Below are 24,479 nucleotides of genomic sequence, written 5' to 3' on the forward strand. Positions count from 1 at the left end.
GCCACATGTGGCTCACTAGTTACAGGTTGGGGACCCCTGCTTTATGGATTAAAAATTCATGGGCACATTTTAACATTCTTTAATTTTTTTTGTGTATTAAATGCATGTATTTGAGGTTACTAATCATTTTTGCAATTGGGTTTCATGACAAATTTTTCACCAGTTCATTTTGACAGGCTCTTGGTCTGTGATCAAAAATCAGTTAGATAAAAGAGTTACAAGTCAAAACTAGCTCACTGACGGATTCTCAATTAACGCATCGAGAAATAGACAGTGTAACATTGGCTATAGTAGGCAAATGGTATAAAAGTTTTAATGAAACCCAATTGCGAAAATTATTTTTATCCCAGAATACACACAAATTAAGTTAAGAAGATAGTTTCCAAAGGAATGAATGCAGAGCTCCCTCTCCACATAAGCAAGCAGTATTAGAAAATTAAGGGAGTGGATGACCATCTGATGAACCTATACCTTCTAGGTGGATGAAACAATTAGGGTGTCCTCCAGTAATGAGTGAATGTGCTCGGATAAGGTGTTAGCCGAGCATGGTTGTGTGCTAACCGAGTGTGTTTGGCGTCCTTGAAAAATATGTTCGAGTCCCCGCGGCTTTTTGACAGCCACAACACAAGCAGGGATGCCTGTTTCTTAAGCAATCCATGCATGTGTTTCTGCTGTCAAACAGCCGCGAGACATGCAGGTGCGGAGACTCAAACTTATTATTCGAGCACGCTGAAGCCACTCGGTTAGCACACGAACACGCTCAAATAACAACTTATCCCAGCATGTTCGCTCATCAATACTATCATGACCTTGAAAGGTGGTAATGTGGTCACATCTGAAGCCTTATTATGGGGCTTTTACGGTAGACAAGTGACCGTTATTTGTCGGTACAGAGAGCCAGGTCGTTTATTACGGCATATAAGCAAACATCTCCATTAAACCCATAGCGTCAGGCTTCCATGTATTGACTAGGAAGTGATCTATGGCTTTACACAGTGTGATAAATCCAGACACTAATATATTCCTGTCTGGAGTACTCCTGCAACTTGTTTTCACGTGGGAGTAACGCTTCTCTGCTGAAAGGTTTTTCAGGACATCTCGAACGGATAGGCTGACGCATAATCAAAACCTGCAATCTGATAATGACTTAAAATCCTTTCGTCATTCGGAAATCACTGCTTACTTAGGAGACAAACTGCACGGGTAACACTACTTAGGAGGTAATCAGTATCTGATATTTGCTTTCACGGGAGGCAACGGCTGCCAGATTATCTTCGACATGTATTATGAATCGGGACAGCTACACTGAAGTAGCCTAATATGCACTTACGGAAAAAGCTAGGTAATTTCTGTCTGTCTAAAAAACAGAGGAAAGGGTGATAGAAAGAAGTCATTTCTAAGATAAAGGAGCTCCATGTAGGTTCTTTTACATAATGTCTGTGCCTGGTTTGCTTCTTATACAGAACCAAAGGTGAACGTACTCTTTATTATGTGGATCCAAAGCCAATTTATAGGGGGGCAAAGGGGTAATTTCTTCGAGGTCCCTGCTACATACGGCTACCGGAGCTTGACAAAAGTGAACGTTCAACAGTATAATCTGCTAGTAGAGGTGATTGTGCAGCTTTTACATTTATTTAGGGTCATTTTCCTTACATGAGTTTCCGATTCCTTAGTTTCAGTCTGAACTGGAAACTAGAGAACATCCAATGGTTGAGCAAGCAGAGGGGGAAAAACAAGTGTTGGAAAGAAAAGAGGGGAGCAAAAAAGGATGGACTTTAGGAAACAGAGATTATGAATGAGGAGGCAGTGGGAGATTAGGTCAGAGATATGTAGAACGGAAATGTTATGGACTAGAGATTAAGTCAGAGATCTATATCTGTATGGAGGGGATAAGTTATAGGTCTGAGATTAGGCCAGAGATATATGAATGGGAAAAGGTTATAAAGATTAGGTCACTGCTCGATGAAAGTTTGTCAAATCTTTGTGATGTTTTACGCCTACTAAAGAGTTGACAGCGCCAAGTAGGAGATTTATCAATGTATAGAAAATGCTTTTCTCCAGTTTTGTAAAAAAGCTGGCAAGGGATATGTTGGAGGTCATACGCCTGATAAGTGCTCTGATGGTGCTTCCAGTCTTGGCAAATGATTTGTTGGTGGGCCAAGTACTGGCAAGTGCTCTGCTGGAGGCTCCAGTTCTCACACATGCTCTGCTGGTGGCCCTAGTCCTGGCAAATGATCTGCTGGAGGCCACAAGACTGGAAAGTGTTCTGCTAGTTGTCTCAGTCTTGGCAAGTGCTCTGCTGGTGCTCCCAGTCTTGGCAAGTGCTCTGCTGGTGGTCCCAGTCTTGGCAAGTGCTCCGCTGGTGGCCCTAGTCCTGGAAAGTGCTCTAGCTCTTGACACTAACCAAACCTAGCAATGCTCCCTGATATACATGGATGACTACACTATTATGGAAGTTACAATAATCTGCACCGATCTCTTGTGCATGCAGTGTGTGTGGAAACCGGAGGCACACCCAGGAGACACAGGTGCCAATATCTGTTGAACAGATGGCGGGCACAGTTCAAAAGTTGCAAATAAACTTTCCTTTTTGCAAAAAACTTAAACATGGTAATTTGCAATGGACGCTCACATTCTCATCCAAGCAACCCTATATGCCAGGCCTGTTTAGATTCACCAGATCGGCATTTCAACCACCTGTCCCTATGGGTGTCGTTTTTCCTTAGAGAACACATGAATAGACTGCGCACCTTTTAGGAGGACTGTTATGATCCCAATGGTAGAGGATCTCAGGGTCTTCAGCAAAGTCTGCAAACATAAAAAACCAGCTCATAGGGAGGTGGTAACTGAGCTGACCGCATACCTGATCCTAGCCCACAACTAATAGCAGCCGGGGAACGTACCTACGTTGGTTCTAGACGTCTCGCGCCAGCCGGAGAACTAACTAACCCTTTCAGAGAAAATCAGACCTCACTTGCCTCAAGAGAAAGGTACCCCAAAGTAAAGACACGCCCCCAACAAATAATAACGGTGAGGTAAGAAGAAAGGACAAACGTAAGTATGAACTAGATTCAGCAAAGAGAGGCCCACTATATAATAGCAGAAATTTAGAAAGCGGACTTATGCGGTCAGCGAAAAACCCTACAAAAATATCCACACTGAATATCCAAGAACCCCCGCACCGACTAACGGTGTGGGGGGAGAATATTAGCCCCCTTAGAGCTTCCAGCAAAATCAGGAATCACATTATGAACAAGCTGGACAAAAAACAGAACAATGCAAATGAACAAAAATAAGAAAGCAGGACTTAGCTTATCTTGCAAAAATCAGGACCAGTAGACAGGAGCAACCAGACAAGGACTGATTACATTGATGCCAGGCAAGGAAGTTTAAATAGGAACACCCAGGGACTAACGAACCAGGTGACTACCAACCTGGGGAAAGAAAATCCAAGAGCCATACCGCTAGTGACCACAAGAGGGAGCCAAAAAGTATAGTTCACAACAGTACCCCCCTTTAAGGAGGGGTCACCGAACCCTCACTATAACCACCAGGGCGATCAGGATGGGCAGCGTGAAAGGCACGAACCAAATCGGCCGCATGAACATCAGAAGCGACCACCCAGGAATTATCCTCCTGACCATAGCCCTTCCATTTGACCAGATACTGAAGCCTCCATCTAGAGAGACGAGAATCTAAGATCTTCTCCACAACGTACTCCAACTCGCCCTCAACCAAGACCGGAGCAGGAGGGTCAACAGCAGGAACCACAGGCACAATGTACCGCCGCAACAAAGACCTATGGAACACATTGTGAATGGCAAACGACACAGGAAGATCCAAACGAAAAGACACCGGATTAAGGACCTCCAATATTCTATAAGGACCAATAAAGCGAGGCTTAAACTTAGGAGAGGAAACCTTCAGAGGGACATACTGAGAAGACAACCAAACCAAATCCCCAACACGAAGTCGGGGACCCACACCGCGGCGGCGGTTGGCAAAACGCTGAGCCTTCTCCTGTGACAACTTCAAGTTGCCCACCACATGATTCCAAGTCCGCTGCAACCTATCAACCACGGAATCCACCCCAGGACAGTCAGAAGGCTCAACATGACCTGAGGAGAAACGAGGATGAAAACCAGAGTTGCAGAAAAATGGCGAAACCAAAGTAGCGGAACTAGCCCGATTATTGAGGGCAAACTCAGCCAATGGCAAGAAGGTCACCCAATCATCCTGATCCGCAGAAACAAAACATCTCAAATAAGCCTCCAGCGTCTGATTAGTTCGCTCCGTTTGGCCATTAGTCTGAGGATGAAAGGCAGACGAGAACGACAGATCAATGCCCATCTTAGCACAAAAAGATCGCCAGAATCTGGACACAAACTGGGATCCTCTGTCAGACACGATATTCTCAGGAATGCCGTGCAAACGAACCACATTCTGAAAAAACAAAGGAACCAGATCAGAAGAGGACGGCAACTTAGGCAAGGGCACCAAATGGACCATCTTGGAAAAACGATCACACACCACCCAGATGACAGACATTCCCTGAGACACCGGAAGATCTGAAATGAAATCCATGGAAATGTGTGTCCAAGGCCTCTTCGGGACAGGCAAGGGCAAAAGCAACCCGCTGGCACGAGAACAGCAAGGCTTAGCCCGAGCACAAGTCCCACAGGACTGCACAAAAGAACGCACATACCGTGACAAGGAAGGCCACCAAAAGGACCTAGCCACCAAATCTCTGGTACCAAAAATCCCAGGATGCCCTGCCAACACCGAGGAATGAACCTCGGAAATAACTCTGCTGGTCCATTTATCAGGAACAAACAGTCTGTCAGGTGGGCAAGGGTCAGGTCTACCATCCTGAAATCTCTGCAACACACGTCGCAAATCAGGAGAAATGGCCGACAAGATTACTCCCTCTTTAAGAATACCAGCCGGCTCTGAGAATCCAGGAGAGTCAGGCACAAAGCTCCTAGAGAGAGCATCAGCCTTCACATTTTTCGAACCAGGCAGGTATGAGACCACAAAGTCAAAACGGGAGAAAAACAATGACCAACGAGCCTGTCTAGGGTTCAGGCGTTTAGCAGACTCGAGATACATCAGATTTTTGTGATCAGTCAAGACCACCACACGATGCTTAGCTCCCTCGAGCCAATGACGCCACTCCTCAAATGCCCACTTCATAGCCAACAACTCCCGATTACCAACATCATAGTTCCGCTCAGCAGGCGAAAACTTCCTGGAAAAGAAAGCACATGGTCTCATCACAGAGCAACCAGAGCCTCTCTGCGACAAAACAGCCCCTGCACCGATCTCAGAAGCGTCTACTTCAACCTGAAAGGGAGGTGAGACATCAGGCTGGCACAAAACAGGCGCCGAAGTAAACCGGCGCTTCAGCTCCCGGAAGGCCTCCACGGCCGCAGGAGCCCAATTAGCAACATCAGAACCCTTCTTGGTCATATCCGTCAGAGGTTTAACAACGCTAGAAAAGTTAGCAATAAAACGACGGTAGAAATTAGCAAAACCCAAAAACTTCTGAAGACTCTTAACAGACGTGGGTTGAGTCCAATCATGAATAGCTCGGACCTTGACTGGGTCCATCTCCACAGCAGAAGGGGAAAAAATAAAACCCAAAAAGGAAACCTTCTGCACTCCAAAGAGACACTTTGAGCCCTTCACAAACAAAGCATTATCGCGCAAAACCTGAAACACCATCCTGACCTGCTTTACATGAGAATCCCAATCATCAGAAAAAACTAAAATGTCATCCAGATAAACAATCACAAATTTATCTAGATACTTCCGGAAGATGTCATGCATAAGGGACTGAAACACTGAAGGGGCATTAGAGAGCCCAAAAGGCATCACCAAGTACTCAAAATGACCTTCGGGCGTATTAAATGCAGTTTTCCATTCATCTCCCTGCTTAATGCGCACAAGGTTGTACGCACCACGAAGATCTATCTTGGTGAACCAACAGGCACCCTTAATCCGAGCAAACAAGTCCGACAATAGTGGCAAAGGATATTGAAATTTAACCGTGATTTTATTCAGAAGCCGATAGTCAATACAAGGTCTCAAAGATCCGTCTTTCTTGGCCACAAAAAAGAATCCCGCACCAAGAGGGGAAGAGGATGGACGAATATGTCCTTTCTCCAAAGACTCCTTTATATAAGAACGCATTGCGGCATGCTCAGGTACCGACAGATTAAATAATCGTCCCTTAGGAAACTTACTACCAGGAATCAAATCTATAGCGCAGTCACAGTCCCTATGAGGAGGAAGAGCACTGGACCTGGACTCACTGAATACATCCTGATAGTCAAACAAATACTCCGGAACTTCAGAAGGAGTAGAAGAAGCAATAGACACCGACGGGGAATCGCAATGAATTCCCTGACAACCCCAACTTGACACAGACATAGCCCTCCAATCCAAAACTGGATTATGGGCCTGTAACCATGGCAGACCCAAAACGACCAAATCATGCATTTTATGCAGAACAAGAAAACGAATCACCTCCCGATGTTCAGGAGTCATGCACATGGTCACTTGTGTCCAATACTGCGGTTTATTCTCCGCCAATGGCGTAGCATCAATTCCTCTAAGAGGAATAGGATTTTCTAAAGGCTCCAGGACAAAACCACAGCGCTTGGCAAACGACAAGTCCATAAGACTCAGGGCGGCACCTGAATCCACAAACGCCATAACAGGGTAGGAAGACAATGAACAAATTAAAGTCACAGACAAAATAAATTTAGGCTGCAAGTTACCAATGGCGACAGGACTAACAAACTTTGTTAGGCGTTTAGAGCATGCTGATATAACATGTGTAGAATCACCACAGTAAAAACACAACCCATTCTGACGTCTATGATTTTGCCGTTCAGTTCTAGTCTGAATTCTATCACATTGCATTAAGTCCGGTGTCTGTTCAGACAACACCGCCAGAGGATTAGCGGATTTGCGCTCCCGCAAACGCCAATCAATCTGAATGGCCAGCGTCATAGAATCATTCAGACTTGTAGGAATGGGGAAGCCCACCATCACATTCTTAATGGTTTCAGAAAGGCCATTTCTGAAATTTGCGGCCAGAGCGCACTCATTCCACTGAGTAAGCACGGACCATTTCCGAAATTTTTGGCAATACACTTCAGCTTCATCCTGGCCCTGAGAGATAGCCAGCAAAGCCTTCTCTGCCTGAATTTCAAGATTGGGCTCCTCATAAAGCAATCCGAGCGCCAGAAAAAACGCATCAATATTTGCCAATGCCGGATCTCCTGGCGCCAATGAGAAAGCCCAATCCTGAGGGTCGCCCCGCAAGAAGGAGATAACAATTTTAACTTGCTGAGCTGAGTCTCCAGACGAAAGAGGTCTCAAAGATAGAAACAATTTACAATTATTCCTAAAATTCCTAAATTTAAATCGATCTCCAGAGAACAGCTCAGGAATAGGTATCTTAGGCTCTGACATAGGACTGCTAATAACAAAATCCTGAATGCCCTGCACACGTGCAGCAAGCTGATCCACACTAGTAATCAGAGTCTGAACATTCATGTCTGCAGCAGAGCTTCAAGCCACTCAGAGATAAAGGGGAAGATGAAAAAAAAACAAAAAAAAAAACTCAGAACTTCTTTTCTTTTAATCCCACTTCTGCAATGCATTAACTATTCACTCGGCCTGGCATTCTGTTATGATCCCAATGGTAGAGGATCTCAGGGTTTTCAGCAAAGTCTGCAAACATAAAAAACCAGCTCATAGGGAGGTGGTAACTGAGCTGACCGCATACCTGATCCTAGCCCACAACTAATAGCAGCCGGGGAACGTACCTACGTTGGTTCTAGACGTCTCGCGCCAGCCGGAGAACTAACTAACCCTTTCAGAGAAAATCAGACCTCACTTGCCTCAAGAGAAAGGTACCCCAAAGTAAAGACACGCCCCCAACAAATAATAACGGTGAGGTAAGAAGAAAGGACAAACGTAAGTATGAACTAGATTCAGCAAAGAGAGGCCCACTATATAATAGCAGAAATTTAGAAAGCGGACTTATGCGGTCAGCGAAAAACCCTACAAAAATATCCACGCTGAATATCCAAGAACCCCCGCACCGACTAACGGTGTGGAGGGAGAATATCAGCCCCCTTAGAGCTTCCAGCAAAATCAGGAATCACATTATGAACAAGCTGGACAAAAAACAGAACAATGCAAATGAACAAAAATAAGAAAGCAGGACTTAGCTTATCTTGCAAAAATCAGGACCAGTAGACAGGAGCAACCAGACAAGGACTGATTACATTGATGCCAGGCAATGGACTAAGAATCCAGGAAGTTTAAATAGGAACACCCAGGGACTAACGAACCAGGTGACTACCAACCTGGGGAAAGAAAATCCAAGAGCCATACCGCTAGTGACCACAAGAGGGAGCCAAAAAGTATAGTTCACAACAGAGGACTCCCTCTCAGACCTGATTAACTTACACATTTACAGTTCTGAGCAAACACTATCTCTGCCCTACCAGGCACAGTAGATAGATGGTTTATGCCTATAAAAATGATAGAATGAATTAAAGAGAACCTGTCATTAACTGTAAATATGTAATATTTTTACCGGGGGTAAATGCCGCTGTTCTCCTGAATCCAACGTTGTTTTTCTTTTGTTCTGAGACTCTCCGTTCCTGAGATATGACCTCCTCTTCATTCTACATAAATCAAGTCTTTTTTAGAAAGTGGGCGTGGTTCTTTTCTCTGTCGGTGACTACTTGATGACCACACCCCCTTAGCTAACAAGACTAGATTGATATACCTGGAAGAGAGGACTATATCTCAGGCATGGAGAGGCGCAGGAACAAAAGAAAAACATCGTCGGATTCAGGAGAACAGCTGCATTTTTGTCAGGTAAAAATAAATGTTATTTATGGCAAATGATAGATCCTCTTTAAAGTAAGATTCTGACTTTTTTTTGGTTAATATACAATATATTTATTTACATTATTCTGGATGGACCTAATGATGAAGAGTTAAAAAGAAAAAAAAATTATTAAAAGAAGGGCCAGGATTTCACCGTAATAATTTGCAAGATAATGAATTTCTAACACTACCCATGGAGCACTTCACTCGTCATTACCACAATTAACAAGAGCAGATGTATATAGCAAATAAGAGATGCGAAGACTTTTTCCTAAGTGGTAGAAAATTACAAATCTTCTCTCGGGAATAAGCAAACATATCCTCCGGCTATAGTTAAAGGGATTGTCAACGGATGAATCTAAAGGTAACATATTCATTCATTACTTCGTTCAATTAAAAAAAGATAATTTCTTGGTACAGATTGCTAAAAATGGACCCTTTGAGTCTACGCAATAAAGGGCGAGCCAGCCAGGAAGGCTTCTCCGCTCCTTCCCAGAGCAGGTCTATGGTATTTATAATTGCAAAACTCTTTTAATTGCCAATGTCATACCAAATACATTTTAATTACTGTTTCAACACTATGATTAATCGGTGAATTTATTAACTCTTATAACTCAGGGGGCTTAGTTTTGCAAGAGTAATGAAACCAGATTGTAATAAACCCACTAATTAACAAGTAAATATTCATAGATGACTTTGAACATACTTAGCCAAATGGAAACAGATTTTTAGTGATTTTTTTTTTCTTCCCGGTATTAAACAATGCATCAGGTTTGCTCTCCGTGCATATGAAATTACTGTAGTTACTCTGCATAAGATAGGGCTATTTATCAGAGTGATGGCTGAAAAACTTGTACATTCCTGGCAGAAGGAAAATAAGTCAAATGTGAAAAAAAAATCGACAAATTGCTTTCTTAGAGAGAAAAAAATTACTTTTTAGAGCACAGAATTTGTCATTTATCTCCTGCAATGCAATAGGTTTACAAGCGCAGCGGCAAAAAAAAAAGTCATACCAAGTGACAAAGTTATCAGGAGAACAGCAGTGTCGTAAAGTGAGGAGGCGGTTGTGACATGTCCACCTATCGGTTATGTTACTGAGGACAATAAAGAATGATTTTAGGTATAATCCTAGAATGGCATGGCGCTTACTTCCACCTTCATGTCGTTTATTTAAAAAGGACCCGTCACTTGCCATAAATAAGTAATTTTTTTTTACCTGGTGCAAATGCCGCTGTTCTCCTGAATCCGGCGATGTTTTCCTTTTGTTCCTGCGCCTCTCCATTCCTGAGATATGGCCTTTTTTCCCCTGTATATAAATCTAGTCTTATTTATTTAAGTGGGCGTGGTCCTCTGCTCCTTGTGGGTGTTTTTCTTGAAGACCACACCCAATTGGCTTACAAGGCTAGATTTAAGCGAAGGGAAGAAGGGACCATATCCCAGGAACGGAATGGCACAGGAACAAAAGTAAAACATTGCCAGATTCAGGAGAACAGCGGGAGTTACAATGTTGTTGCTCCATAAGTTTTGGCTAACAAATAAAAATATAACTGGGATCATCATGGTCTGGACTCATTCTACCCAAAGGTCCCATAGCAGCTATAGTGGCAGAATTTATGACACATATGCTCTTCCATGTAGGGGTCCATGAGCAATAGAGCAAGTCTTCATTTCCTCCTGAGGATAACAAGCTTATGATCAGGGTCTCCACATCGATCAGTCCAAGTGGAATAATCCCTTTAAGGACCGCATTTTAATGTACTCTGTATTGTGAATTGCATTGGCCAATGTAGTATTTACTTACACTGTAAGCTAGATATTGTTCCGACCAAACATTTCCACCATTTTACCAAGAAAAATCTTTTTGCCATATTTTCAAAATATCATAAAATTAAAATCTAACAGTAGTTTACACAATTTAAATTTGTGTCATATAGCATAACCAACTAAAAGATCGCTTACTCGGCATTAAAATGTTTAAGTAAGTTTCTATCAACTTGTTAAAGGGGTCGTGTCACTTGCCATAAATATGCAATTTTTGTAATCTACTGTAAATCCCGCTGTTCTCCTGAATCCGGCGATGTTTTTCTTTTGCTCCTGGGCCTCTCCATTCTAGAGATATGACCTCCTCTTCTTTGTATGCTAGTCTAGTCTCGTGAGGTTAAGTGGGCGTGGTCCTGAACTCTTCTCTGTGGGTTGTCCTCTTGAGGACCACGCCCATTTGGCTAACAAGACAAGATTTACATACAGGAAAGAGAGGGCCATATCTCAGGAACGGAGAGGCGTAGGAACAAAAGAAAAACGACATCGGATTCAGGAGAACAGCGGCATTTACACCAGGTTAATTTTTTTTTAACATATTTATTGGTAAGTGACAGGTCTTGTTCATCACTTAGATTGGTCACAACATATATGATTGACATTCCCACATAAGTTGATACCCTACTTTTTAGTCAATGCTGTTATTCATCCCTTGAAAGCTGAGTGACAACCCCTCTGAGAACGGCCGATCTAACTATGAATGGCACCTTTAACAATCTAATAAAAGAGAACAACGCAAGAACTTGTCTTTCCTGATGTCTTTTTGGCCAAAAAAAAAGCTTAGTAAAAATAGGTCATACATCGAAAGGATTAAATCATACGGAGCTAGTCTCAAAATATTCCAGACGTAGATATCAAAGGTATTATATGATAGTAAACATCACATTCATCTTGCTGTTGTCCATCGTTTTACTGCTGAGAGTAATTACTCATCTATAGGGCATAATCACTGACTAACCAGTCCTCCTTTGGGAACAATTTTCTTTTTTTTTTTTGCTTATATGCACACTAAAAATCACTTTTGCATTTTGGTTTTGCACTATTTGCCTTCTATAGCCTCAGTGTTGCACGGTTTACTGTTGGCTGCAGAATGAGTCAACCGAGAATCTGTCAGTGGGCTCATTCTGATGGTCAAAACCAAATTTGTATCTATTATTTGATTCATGACCTCAGACCACATCAAAGTTGAATGTGCCGGGGAAACCAAGAGCCACTAAAAGCCAAAATTTTTAATGGTACTGAAAATATCCCCCTATCCTCCCAAGTAACAGTCTAGAATGAATTCCACTGGAGCAGTCACTTACCTTGCGATGACGAACAAAACGCAGCTAACTCCCAAGCAGGCGAGCAGGACGTACATCCATATATCAGGAGAGAGTGGGTTGAGGAAAGAAAAGACGCCGGGATTGGTGCCATTGGGTTTCCGATATAGGATACTGATTCCCAGGGTCATGAATGGCTTGGAGAAGTCTATGACCTTCTCTCTTACGTAGGTGATGGTGAGAGGAGCGACAGCCAGGTCGGCTTTCTGTCAGTAAAGAAAAACATTCTTCAGTCTTTATTTTTTTAACTCAGATTTTTTTAATACATTTTTTACTAAACTTTATTTAGATTAGCACTGATTAGATTCATTGTTATAGTGCCGGATCTGATAGACAGTGAAAATAATGCTAGAGCCCACTGGTTAGAAGCTGTAGTGCATTAGCTTAAAGGGATTTTACCCAAAATAAAAGTTTATTTTAATCAATAGATCTTGGATTAATAATAATTTCCACAATTGGATGTGTTTAAATAAAATGTTCCTGTGCTGAGATAATCTTATAAATGTTCTCCTACTGTGTACTTTGTAATGGCTGTGTCTGACCGTACAGGAATAAGGTCTGATGGTCTGATCATACCACAGCTCCTGGGCAGGGGGGGGGAAGCAAAAGAGAGTGTACAGACAGGAAAGTATGGGATCCAAATGATTCTTTCTTTGAAGTAAAACATGGTTTAAAAACAGGCAGGGAAATGTTATATCTCACAAATACAATCATTGTGATCGCCTGCTGTAATGTCTGTATACTCTTTTGCTTCCTCCCCTGCCCAGGAGCTGTGGTATGATCAGACCATGGTCCTGTACAGTCAAACACAGCCATTACACAGTACACAGCAGGGGCACATGTATAAGATTATCTCAGCACAGGAACATTTTATTTAAGCACATCCAATTGTGAAAGTTATTATTATTCCAAGATCTATTGAGTAAAATGAACTTTTTTTTTTTTTTACGGGAAAACCCCTTTAAATTTCTACCGTAGTTCACAATCAGCAAGAAAATAAATAAAATCTAGTAACCAAGCGGATGGTGACCATAGTTTTTGTGCCTTAGTCCATGGTGTCCAGAAGTTTAGTAACCCAGCTGCTAGTGTCCATTATTTAATATCTCAAAACCCTGGTGTCCAAGTGGTTTGTTAACTGAGCTGCCAGTCTCCGTTAGTTACCTAATCCAGTGATTTACTAACTATCGGTTTATACATGATTCATTATCCATTAGCCAATACAGTACCTTCTCTCTACCGGCCGTATGACCTAGATATTCGTTACCAGTCTATCTTTCTCTTCTGTGACGGCTGCGGGCTGTAGGGCCAGAGGGTGAGGACTGTGCATGTAGCGGTATCATCACTTTGCCAGTCAGTTTCTTCTGCTGCTTGGCACAGTGCCCACCCATCCACAATCACAGAGAAAATCCCAGGACCCTGCTGACTAACGAGCAGGCCCAGCCAAGTCCTGAGAGCTTCCTTTGAAGCAGTCTGCTCGGGTGAAGCGTGTAAGCCTACGGGCGAGGTGCCACCATGACCAAATTATGCTCCGCCACTCTCTGTATCTCTACGAAACGAGTCTCATAAAATCTAGCTGGTCTTCTGATATTGGAAGCATCAGCACAAGATGTCATACAGATGATGAATGACGGTGCCAATTGTCAGCCGGGTGTCATCTATATCCCCGTCATTAAATATACGGCCTTTTTATTTTGAAGCAGTTCTTTGGAGTAGTATTTACTGGAGGACTTAGTTTTCCCAGTCCGCAGACATTACATGGAAAACTTAATGAGAATTGATCACGCCGGCAAACCCGACGAGGTTGTAATGATGGATTGAGATAGTAATACATGACAGTCTCCTCTCGGCATGAGTCAGGTCTTACATGATCAATGAGCTCTCGGACCATTCCATTCCACTCCCCTTTGTCATTCTGTGCCCCGTATTTTCCGTCTGCTACTAGTCTGACTTCATATATAAAGCCCAGGATGTTGGAGAGTTCCTTGAGTAAATCCAAGCAGTAGCCCTCGAATCTGTCATTTCCGTACAATGGCTTGTCAGACTTCTTGTACATGACGTAGGGATCCTCCTACAAGGATAAATATGAGGCACTGTTATGTCAGGTAGCAGGAATGGTATATGATTAAAGGGGTATTCCAGTCTAAACAAGTTTTCATCATTCACCTATCCTGATGATAACAAGACTGGTGGAAGTCTCAATACTGGGACGCTCCTCCGATCACCATAACAGGGGCTCTGGTGAATGAAGTGCCTGCCTCTCTGTTCAACTCTGCGGCACTGATGAAGGCAGCACAGCACTCGGCTACCTTCGTATCTTCAGTACCATAGACTTTCAATAGAACAACAGATCACAAGTCTGACATGCTGCCTCAATTTTCTCCTCAAGGCCATAGTTTTTCAGTCAGAGGAGAACCAGTGGGGAATTTTCCCAGTTATGATGATCTGTGGAGGTTCTATCAGTGGGTCAACGCTGAGCCTAGCATTCCTGTGCATGGGGGAGACGGAGAGATAGCTCTTGGCCAAAACATAGGTGTCTACTTCATCTATTGTGGGCAACCTGAAGACAAGAAGACCAAGGAACCCAATACAATCCAAAAATAAATTTGGAACCACATTTTGAGAAACAACCAAGAGGTCATATAGCAAAAGTTGGAATATCTCTAAGGTCCATCGGAAAGTAAATGGCTCATCACCTACCATACAATGCCAAAATATGCCAATAAAATTCAGGGTCCAAGTAATACAGTTTTTAATGCCCAAATAACATCCAAATGCAGAGTTTCCATAACACTACTACTTCACTAAATACCACTGAGGAGAGATGGCAAGCCTAGAAGTCAAGGTCAATCCCTTTAAAGAGCACCTTTCACTGAATTGTACCTCCTCCGATTGGCACTGCTCTACTGATTTTGGAACAGTTTTCATTTTTCTTCTGTGCCCCTCTTCCAAAGTTATGTTCCCCGGTAATAAAGGTGAAAATGTTCCACTCAGCCAAAAGGGCGTATTCCACAGAACCTCTCTGGGTGCACGGCCATGTTTTGATTGGCCAGCATCAGAGGAGAAAAAGCAAACGCCCACAAAGAAGTTCTGTGGTTTAAGCCCAGTTGGATCAAGTGAAAATATGCATTTTTATTTCTTGGGGGCATAACTTTGGAATGGAGGGGCACAGAAAAAAATGAAAAACTGTTCTAGAATAAGTAAAGCAGTGGTAATTGGAGGAGATGCTCCTTTCTAGCCTTGCTAGACATAATCAAATAAATTATTCAAGATCTAGGTGTTTGCTTTAGGGCTCCGATAAAACTTAGACATGGATTTCAAGGTGATCGGCAGACTAACTTATGTCTATCGGGCCACCTCCAAAAAGGATCCGACCCTCGGAATTTCAATGGCCTATCCTTTAGTTGGGTGCAGAGATCAGCTATTGCCAGAAAAGTCTGACAGCGGCTCTCTCAGAGACCCAGGAGCTTCGTTTCTGCACATGGAGGAGTTAGGCGAGATAACGATTGGTCAAATGATCATTTGAAACCATAAGGGTCTACTTCATCTAAATAAGTTTGGAACCATATTTTGACCATGGACCTAATAAATAACTAAGTGGTCATATACAAAAATTCAAAACGTCTCTATGGTCCATGGGGACCTGTAAGGTTTTATTGGCACTCATTTCTAATGTTTTTCCTGATTTCTTTGATCTCATAGTGACCGACATTCATCTTCTCACTCTCGTCTTTCATCATTCATGGTCATTACGAATTGCTCTTCATCTTTGAGTGGAGATGGGGTCTCCTTTAGTTGCCGGACCCCACACCAGCCACTGAACCTCAGGCCCTGATGGCTATGCCCATACTGTGAACATATCTTTCTAGCTTTGCACACAGACTTTCCTCTGCTCCTAGCATTCTCATGGTATGTTCATCCACCCAGCTCTCCTGCTGTCTGTCTATGAAGTGCACATAGTACATCAACCAGCTTTTCACACAGACTTTCCTATGCTCCTAGCATTCTCATGGTATGCCTTTCAGCTAACCCCAGCTTACAGTGTTATTTATGACCTTGTTTACTCAGGCTTGATTGTATGCATCTGGTCCACCCTTAATTCTCTGACCAAGATGAGCAGAGACCACTCCTCTCTGCTTCACACCTGAACGCACTCAGTTTTACATATATTGCATAGCACAAGTCTGCAATGACTTGAGTCTGCAGTGTGATTCCTTGAAGTGTGTCCTAAAAGTGTGTAGATAACAGTAGAATTAAAACCTGAATTGAACCTGAAGGGAACTGAAGGTAACTGGCAAGTCACTGTAAACAATGTTTCTGTTTGTTTTCACTTTCATCCCTATAATCCTTCACTTTCTGCTAACTCCCCTAATCCCCACACCAAGTAAGGAACTGTTTATCTCTGCTTCAATCCTCCCCATCCATCTCACCTCCTCCTCAGAACTGTTCCTTAACATACAATCCTCTGCCTCCAAACACAGACAGCGACCTCATGCCCTCTCCTGCTCCCACCTGCTAACACTTTCTCTGCTCCTTCTCACTGCTTGTGATATCTCTCCAAATCCTGGACCTCCCATCCATGCTCTATCACAAACTTCCGTAACTTCTCTAACCTTATACCCATTCGCCCAGCCCCCGCTTCCCCAGTCCCACTAACAGGAGCTCTGTGGAACGCTCGCTCTGTCTGCTACAAGCTTTCCTACATCCATGATCTTTTTGTTACTACCAAACTTTCATTCCTCGCCATCACCGAAACCTGGCTCACCCCTTCTGACACAGCCTCCCCTGCTGCACTCTCTTACGGTGGCTTCCACCTTTCTCACACACCCCGCCCCAGCAGCAAACATGGTGGAGGAGTTGGTTTTCTCCTGTCAGATAACTGCTCCTTCACCCCAATCCCACTGCCACCCTCCGTTACCCTCCCTTCCTTTGAGGTGCACTCTATGCGCATCTACTCCCCCTCCAACCTCCAACTGGCTGTCATTTACCGCCCCCCAGGGCCAGCCACCACCTTCTTTGACCACTTCACCACCTGGCTACTTCATTTCCTTTCCGCGGACATCCCCACTATCATCATGGGCAACTTCAACATCCCCATTGACACTTCCCTCTCAGCTGCCACTAAACTTCTCTCACTTCCTCTTTCGGCCTCACTCAATGGTCTTCTGCAGCCACTCACACAGATGGTCACACACTGGACCTCATCTTCACCCGCCTGTGCTCCCTATCTAACCTCTCTAACTCACCTCTTCCTCTCTCTGACCACAACCTTCTCACATTCTCTTCCCTCTCCACTCCACGTCTACAATCCCCACCCCACAAACTTTCACACCCTCGCAGAAATCTTAAACATCTTGACCTACATTCATTCTCTGAATCCCTCCTACCTCTCACAGACATAAGTTCCTTACACAATGCGGATGACGCTGCCACTCTATATAACACCACAATAGCTGTAGCTTTGGAATCTGCTGCCCCACTTACACATACCAAAGCTCGCAAAATCAACAGACAACCCTGGCACACCAGCCTGACCAAAGAACTGAGGCGAGCTTCCAGGGCTGCTGAGCGCAGATGGAAAAGATCCCACTCCAATGAGCACTTCATCGCATTCAAACAGTCCCTCACTACTTTCAAGACCACACTCGCCACAGCTAAACAGACCTACTTCTCATCTCTCATATCCTCCCTGTCTCACAACCCTAAACAGTTATTCAACACCTTCAATTCTCTCCTCCGTCCCCCAGCACCTCCTCCCTCCCCACTTATATCAGCTGAAGACTTTGCCTCATTTTTCAAGCAGAAGATTGAAACAGTTTTGGTCAACAACCCCCAGAGCCCTTCCTCCCGACTTCCCAGCCCTCCACCTTCAAAACCAACTTCTCCACCATTACAGAAGATCAACTCTCCACTCTACTCTCAAAATCGCATCTCACCACCTGTGCACTTGACCCACTCCATCCCACTTCATCCCAAACCTCACCACAGTCTTCATCCCAACCCTAACCCATCTCTTCAACCTATCACTAACAACTGGTGTTTTCCCCTCAAGCTTTAAACATGCCTCCATCACAGCTATCCTCAAAAAGCCCTCTCTTGACCCATCCTCTGTATCTAGCTATCGCCCTATATCACTTCTCCCTTATGCCTCCAAACTACTGGAACAACACGTCTACCTTGAACTGTCCTCCCATCTCTCTTCTTGCTCCCTCTTTGACCGCTTACAATCTGGCTTCTGGTCACACCATTCCACTGAAACTGCCCTAACTAAGGTCACCAATGACCTCTTAACCGCCAAGAGCAAGCGACACTACTCTGTCCTCCTCCTCCTCGACCTGTCGGCTGCCTTTGACACAGTGGACCATTCCCTATTATTACAGACCCTCTCATCCCTTGGCATCACAGACTTGGCCCTACCCTGGATCTCATCATACCTAACAGACGTCTCCCACTCACACACACCACCTCCTCACCTCGCCCCCTATCTGTCGGAGTCCCAAAAGGTTCAGTCCTTGGGCCCCTGCTCTTCTCCATTTACACCTTTGGCCTGGGACAGCTCATAGAATCTCATGGTTTTCAGTATCTCCTCTATGCTGATGACACACAGATCTACATCTCTGGACCAGATATCACCTCCCTACTAACCTGAATCCCTCAATGTCTGCCCACTATTTCATCCTTCTTCTCCGCTAGATTTCTGAAACTTAACATGGACAAAACAGAATTCATCATCTTTCCCCATCTCACGCGACCCCCCCAACGAACCTATCCATTACAGTAAACGGCTGCCTACTCTCCCCAGTCCCACAAGCTCGCTGCCTCGGGGTAATCCTTGACGCTAATCTCTCCTTCAAACCACATATCCAAGCCCTTTCCACTTCCTGCTGACTTCAACTCAAAAATATTTCACGAATCCGTACATTCCTCAACCAAGAATCTGCAAAAACCCTAGTCCATGCCCTCATCATCTCTCGCCTTGACTACTGCAACCTCGTGCTCTGTGGCCTCCCCTCTAACACTCTCGCATCCCTCCAATCTATTCTAAACTCTGCTGCCCGACTAATCCACCTGTCCCCCCGCTATTCCCCAGCCTCTCCCCTCTGTCAATCCCTTCACTGGCTCCCCATTGCACAGAGACTCCACTACAAAACCCTAACCATGACGTACAAAGCCATCCACAACCTGTCTCCTCCATACATCTGTGACCTCGTCTCCCTACACGTCTTACCTACACGCAACCTCCGATCCTCACAAGATCTCCTTCTCTACTCCCCTCTTATCTCCTCTTCCCACAATCGTATACAAGATTTCTCTCGCGTATCACCCCTACTCTGGAACCCTCTACCACAACACATCAGACTCTCGCCTACCATCGAAACCTTCAAAAAGAACCTGAAGACCCACCTCTTCCGACAAACCTACAACCTGCAGTAATTACCGATCAACCAAACCGCTGCATGACCAGCTCTACCCTCACGTATTGTATCCTCACCCATCCCTTGTAGATTGTGAGCCTTCGCGGGCAGGGTCCTCTCTCCTCCTTTACCAGTTATGACTTGTATTGTTTAAGATTATTGTACTTGTTTTCATTATGTATACCCCTCCTCCCATGTAAAGCGCCATGGAATAAATGGCGCTATAACAATAAATAATAATAATAATATTATTGTCCTCTGCTCACATGGGTCTATAGTGACTGATGGCTTTTAATATTCTTTAAGGAACTGTCAATCCTCATTTTATTAATTCCAGTCATTGGACTGGATCAATGATTCGCTGGAACAGATATGAATGTAATTATCTTTATTAGTTTATAATTGGATTTCCCTGGATATGGAGGACGCTGTTCTCCTCCGCCATCGATTGAGGCTATTAACTGTCTACTACGTCATGGTGAAGACGAGGGTCAGAGCTAGGTTTTCCTTCATTTGGGGCAAAGATTAATATTCCGGTCTTAGTCCTGTATCTAAATATCTCGGCCAAGACAGAAGAAAGTATTTTTTTTACTTACCAAGATGGTGGTGACTATAAGTGTCCGGTTGGCTAGCGAGTCCGTTATATTTGTGGATTTGTCTTTCGTGCCATCAGTCATATTAAGGCCAATGTTTGAGTTCCAAACCCCAATCTGCAATGTAGAAATTGTGAGATGAGAAGCTTAATCTTAAAACATTTAGGATATCTACAAAAATAATTAGAAAACACATACATGGAAAGATAGATATGAAAAGAAAGGAGGGAGGGGTGGAAGAAGGGGAGGGAAGGAAGGATGGAATTGATGGAAGGGAAGTAGGGAATGAGGAAGGAAGGAAGGAAGGAAGGAAGGAAGGAAGGAAGGAAGGAAGGAAGGAAGGAAGGAAGGAAGGAAGAAAGAAAGGTAAGAAAGGGTGGGTGGAGGAAAGGAGGGAATGCCGGAAAAAAGGAAGCATGGAAAGAAAGAAAGGGCAGGTGGAGGAAAAGAGGGAATAATGGAAAAAAAGGAAGGAAGGATGGAATAAAAAAAGGAAGAAAGATAATGGGAAGAGAAGGAAAAAGAGAAGGAATGAGAAAAGGAAGGAATAAGGGAAGGAAGGGAGAAATGGCGGGTGGAGGAAAGGAGGGAATGATGGAAAAAAGGAAGGAAAGACAGAATAAAAAGGGTAATGAGATATAAAAAATAATGAGGACAGAAGGAAAAACAGAAGGAAGGAGAAAAGGAAGAAAGGCGAAAAAGGAAGTAAAAAAGGAAGGAATAAAGGAAAGAAAGGAGAAAGGGCACGTGGAGGAAAGGAGGGAATGAAGGAAAAAAGGAAGGAAGGATACAAGAAAAAAAGGAATAAAAGAGGGAAGAAAGATAATGGGGAGAGAAGGAAAAAGGGAAGGTAGGAAGGAGAAAAAGGAGGAATAAGGGAAGGAAGTGGAGGATAGAGGGGAAAAAGGTGGTGAGGAAGGAGAAAAGGTATTTAATAGTGAAGGAAGGAAGAGAAGAAGTGAAGGACGGAATTAAAAAGGGAAGAAAGATAGAGGGGAGAGATGAAAAAAGGGAATGAAGAAACTAGGAAAGAAACGGAAGCAAAGGAAGCAAGGAATGAGGGAAGAACGGAAGGAAGATGGGAAGAAAGGAAGGGTGGAGGAAAGGAGGGAATGAAAGAAAAAGGAGTGAAGCACAGAATAAAAAAAGAGAAGAAAGTGGGATGAAAAGGAAAGAGGGAAGGAATAAGGGAAGGAAGGGAAGAAAGGATGGAAATGAAAGGAAGAAAGTGGAGAGGGAGGGAAGGAAAGAGGGGAAAAAACATTGTAAGGGAAAAAATGAAGGAAAGAAGAGAAGGTGGGAAGGAATGAAGAAAGGAAAGGGAAAGAAGGTAGAAACAAAGGAATGAATTACTTAAAGGGACATGAGATGTGTATCTGCACTCCTCATATAAAGAGCATGCGGCACATACAAATTGGCCATTTTGTGAGCCAAGTACCTCATTTTATCTATATAACAATAACATTGTGAATATTTTATGCACCCAATATTTGCATATAACTCTGCTGCTGTACTTTTTGATTTGGAGACAGATTTATAGATAGACCGTAAAATAGTAGCGCCGCACATATAATGGGTCTTGAGTGGTAAAGTCACTTTTTGGAAGTTACAATGTGTCGCACAAACATCTTAATATATAACTCGTCCGGTAAGGACGGCTGCTCCAGTTCCTCCTCCACTTACTATTGTGATTTTACAACATTTGATTTTTCATAAAAAACAGGAATTTTGGCAGATGCCAGAAAGCCACCGCAATAATTGGAGTAAAGGCGAAAGTAGCTAAAGCGATATGATTTCACACCAGAGTCAGACTCCGTCAGCGGTTACCTGTATAATCCTCCGCCCCGATGACAGATTATATTCTCACACACTGCAGCTAAAAATACAGGACGTTTCCTTTCATCCAAACAACATTTGAACCCCAGTTTGTATGCAAATTTTTTCTTCAAAGTGACAATTTGCATATTCAATTTCCCAGAGGCGCATACATGGCTTATAAATCTCCTCGCTCTGACATGCCAGGCTTGGCTTGGTACTCCCCAGGAACATTACCCCCTTGAACCCCATTTTGGAAATCTACAAAACAAGAACCTGAAAGAAAAACAGATTAGACAATTCCTTCCTACGCATCTTCTCTACGACATTGAATAATCCCGAATATTTGATAATCATGTTCCACTGATGCCGGGAACGATCAAGAGATTGGGGCTCTAGAATCCCCCTTTAAAAGGGAACACGCCATACGGCTCCATTCTTTGCCGTTGGTACTGACGGGGATGTGTCTGTCAATCCCATAGATTCTGCGCATGTGCTTAAATTGGGGTACACAGAGCCCCGCTCTCGGGATTGTTGACCCCCAGTACTTATCAATTTATCACCAACCCTTTGGGGGGGAGGTATCTTCCAGGCTTCAGAATATTATTCAGGTTTGTGTTCGAGATAAAAAAATAAATAAATAAATAAAAAAAATATATATATATATATATATGTATATATGTATATATATATATATATATATATATATATATATATATATATATATATATATATATATTCATCCTCCTCCTCTGGTAAATTAATCATCTTCTGCTGAAGCTGTCAGCAATCAGAAAAACCGAAGGGATAATTTGTCCTGTAAGAAATTGACTGTGAAGAATTAATAATAAGTATATAATATACGGCAGTCAGATGGTGCATTTATGAATCCATCGCCTGACAAGATGGAGGTGTCATTTCAATTTCCATCACCGCAGCGTCAGTTGCTCTGTCATCGATGGTGGTGGACACATATGGAGCACCATGTGTGAAAAGTAGACCTACCTATTAGTGATGAGCGATCGTCCTCAGAAAAGGTGTTATCCTCCATGCTCTGGTGCTATCTATTATCTATCAATATATCATCTATTATCTACCTATTATCTATTTATCATCTATTACCGGTAACGAGTGGAGGACAGAGGAGCCTCTTAAAGAAGAAGTTACAGGTCTGTGAGAGCCAGAAATCTTGCAAGTTTTTAGGTGGCCAAATACTTATTTTCCACCATAATTTGCAAAATAAATCTTGCCAAAACAGACAAGGTGATTTTCTGGATTTGTTTTCTCATTTTGACTCTCATAGTTGTGGTCCACCTATGATGTCAATTACAGGCCTCTCTCGTCTTTTTAAGTGGGAAAACTTGCACAATTGGTGGCTGGCTAAATACTTTTTTTGCCCACTGTACATGCAACATGTAGGAGCATGTCCACACCGGCCATTAAACAGACAAAACCTAACATAGAAACAAAATGTAAGTAAGTAACGAGCAGTGAAACCTCGGGGCTGGTGGGACGGCTTTTACGCTTTTTTTTAATTCTTATCAAAAACAGTGTTTACTAAGTTCCCCATGTTACGTATATGCACTATTGCTGTTACTTCCTTACAGCAGGATATGTGCTCATTGTGACCCCATTTTAGGTGTTTTCTGTATTTCTAGTGTGTTGTATTTAAGGAAGGCTATCAGAACAAAATGACTGTTCGAGCAGAGCAATAAAATATTGCTATTTATCATCATCATAATTTTTTTTCCTGTCCTGCACGTTACCATTATTGGCCTCTGCTGTTAGGTGTCGAGTTCCCGCCTCTGCACAGGGGAATCTCAAACCACCTCCGCTGCGGTCTCCCATTCTCCTCCAGCTGCAGTGGAGCCTGCTCGGCAGAGATGTCGGTCCCAGCGTCTGGCTCAAGCTGATACTGTGTGGCTGGTTACTGCTGTCCTTCCAGGCTCAACCACTGTAACCAGTACTGATCAGCGGCGAACAGGCATCCCTGGGACTAAGTCATGCTTTTCTTCTTCTGAGCATGCCCAAGGGACAACCTCTCATTGGAGGTTGGGGGTCACATGCTCAGGTCCTGTAGCAGCTCCTATTGGACCACTAGGAAGGTCCCGGAGAGCTTACACTATAAAAGGTTCGCATGGCCGCGCTAAGGTAAATTTATTATCGTGTGTGTGTATGTATGCCTGTCGATAGATGAAAGCTCCGAATTATTCCCATCCCTAGTGTCGTTGCCTGCTCGCGAATGGTGGAAGCTACCTAGCGCCAGACAGTGCTATCCCGCACAGCTAGCATACAATACAGCGTCTGATAGAAGTGACCGCCATGTGCTAATAGAGCGCTTTCCTGGCCCAACTCTGGGTGGTTAGTGGTGTCCGCCAGAGTGGCACTGCATGCACTCTTGTGCAGTACATTTTTAGTTCTATTAATCTCTGACACCCCAGTAGCGATGTCGAGCGCAAGAGGTCTAGAGGAACTCTTTCCCTGAGTCTTGGGGCAGAGTTCTGTGACTCCTTGCTTGTGCTCTTTGTGCGGTACCGCGGCCCTGTGACGCAACAGGGTTCACTTCCTTCATACCGGGTAAAGCTAACCCATGTGTGTATCCA

The 24,479-nt window shown here is 43.6% G+C and overlaps 1 protein-coding gene across 7 annotated transcripts in view; it reads right to left on the reverse strand.

The window, feature by feature from the left end:
- The window catches only part of GRIK1 (glutamate ionotropic receptor kainate type subunit 1), a 373,798-nt gene that overhangs the window by 63,750 nt on the left and 285,569 nt on the right, over positions 1-24,479 (reverse strand). For all 7 annotated transcript variants that reach the window (XM_077293958.1, XM_077293956.1, XM_077293959.1 and 4 more), the window contains 3 exons: positions 20,065-20,178; positions 13,921-14,124; positions 12,039-12,262 (listed from right to left, as the gene is read on the reverse strand). In XM_077293958.1, coding sequence (XP_077150073.1) covers positions 12,039-12,262; positions 13,921-14,124; positions 20,065-20,178 — 542 coding nt within the window. The remainder of the gene's footprint in view (positions 1-12,038; positions 12,263-13,920; positions 14,125-20,064; positions 20,179-24,479) is intronic.

This window comes from Ranitomeya variabilis, chromosome 3, assembly GCF_051348905.1.
Source record: "Ranitomeya variabilis isolate aRanVar5 chromosome 3, aRanVar5.hap1, whole genome shotgun sequence".
Classification (NCBI taxonomy): Eukaryota; Metazoa; Chordata; class Amphibia; order Anura; family Dendrobatidae; genus Ranitomeya; species Ranitomeya variabilis.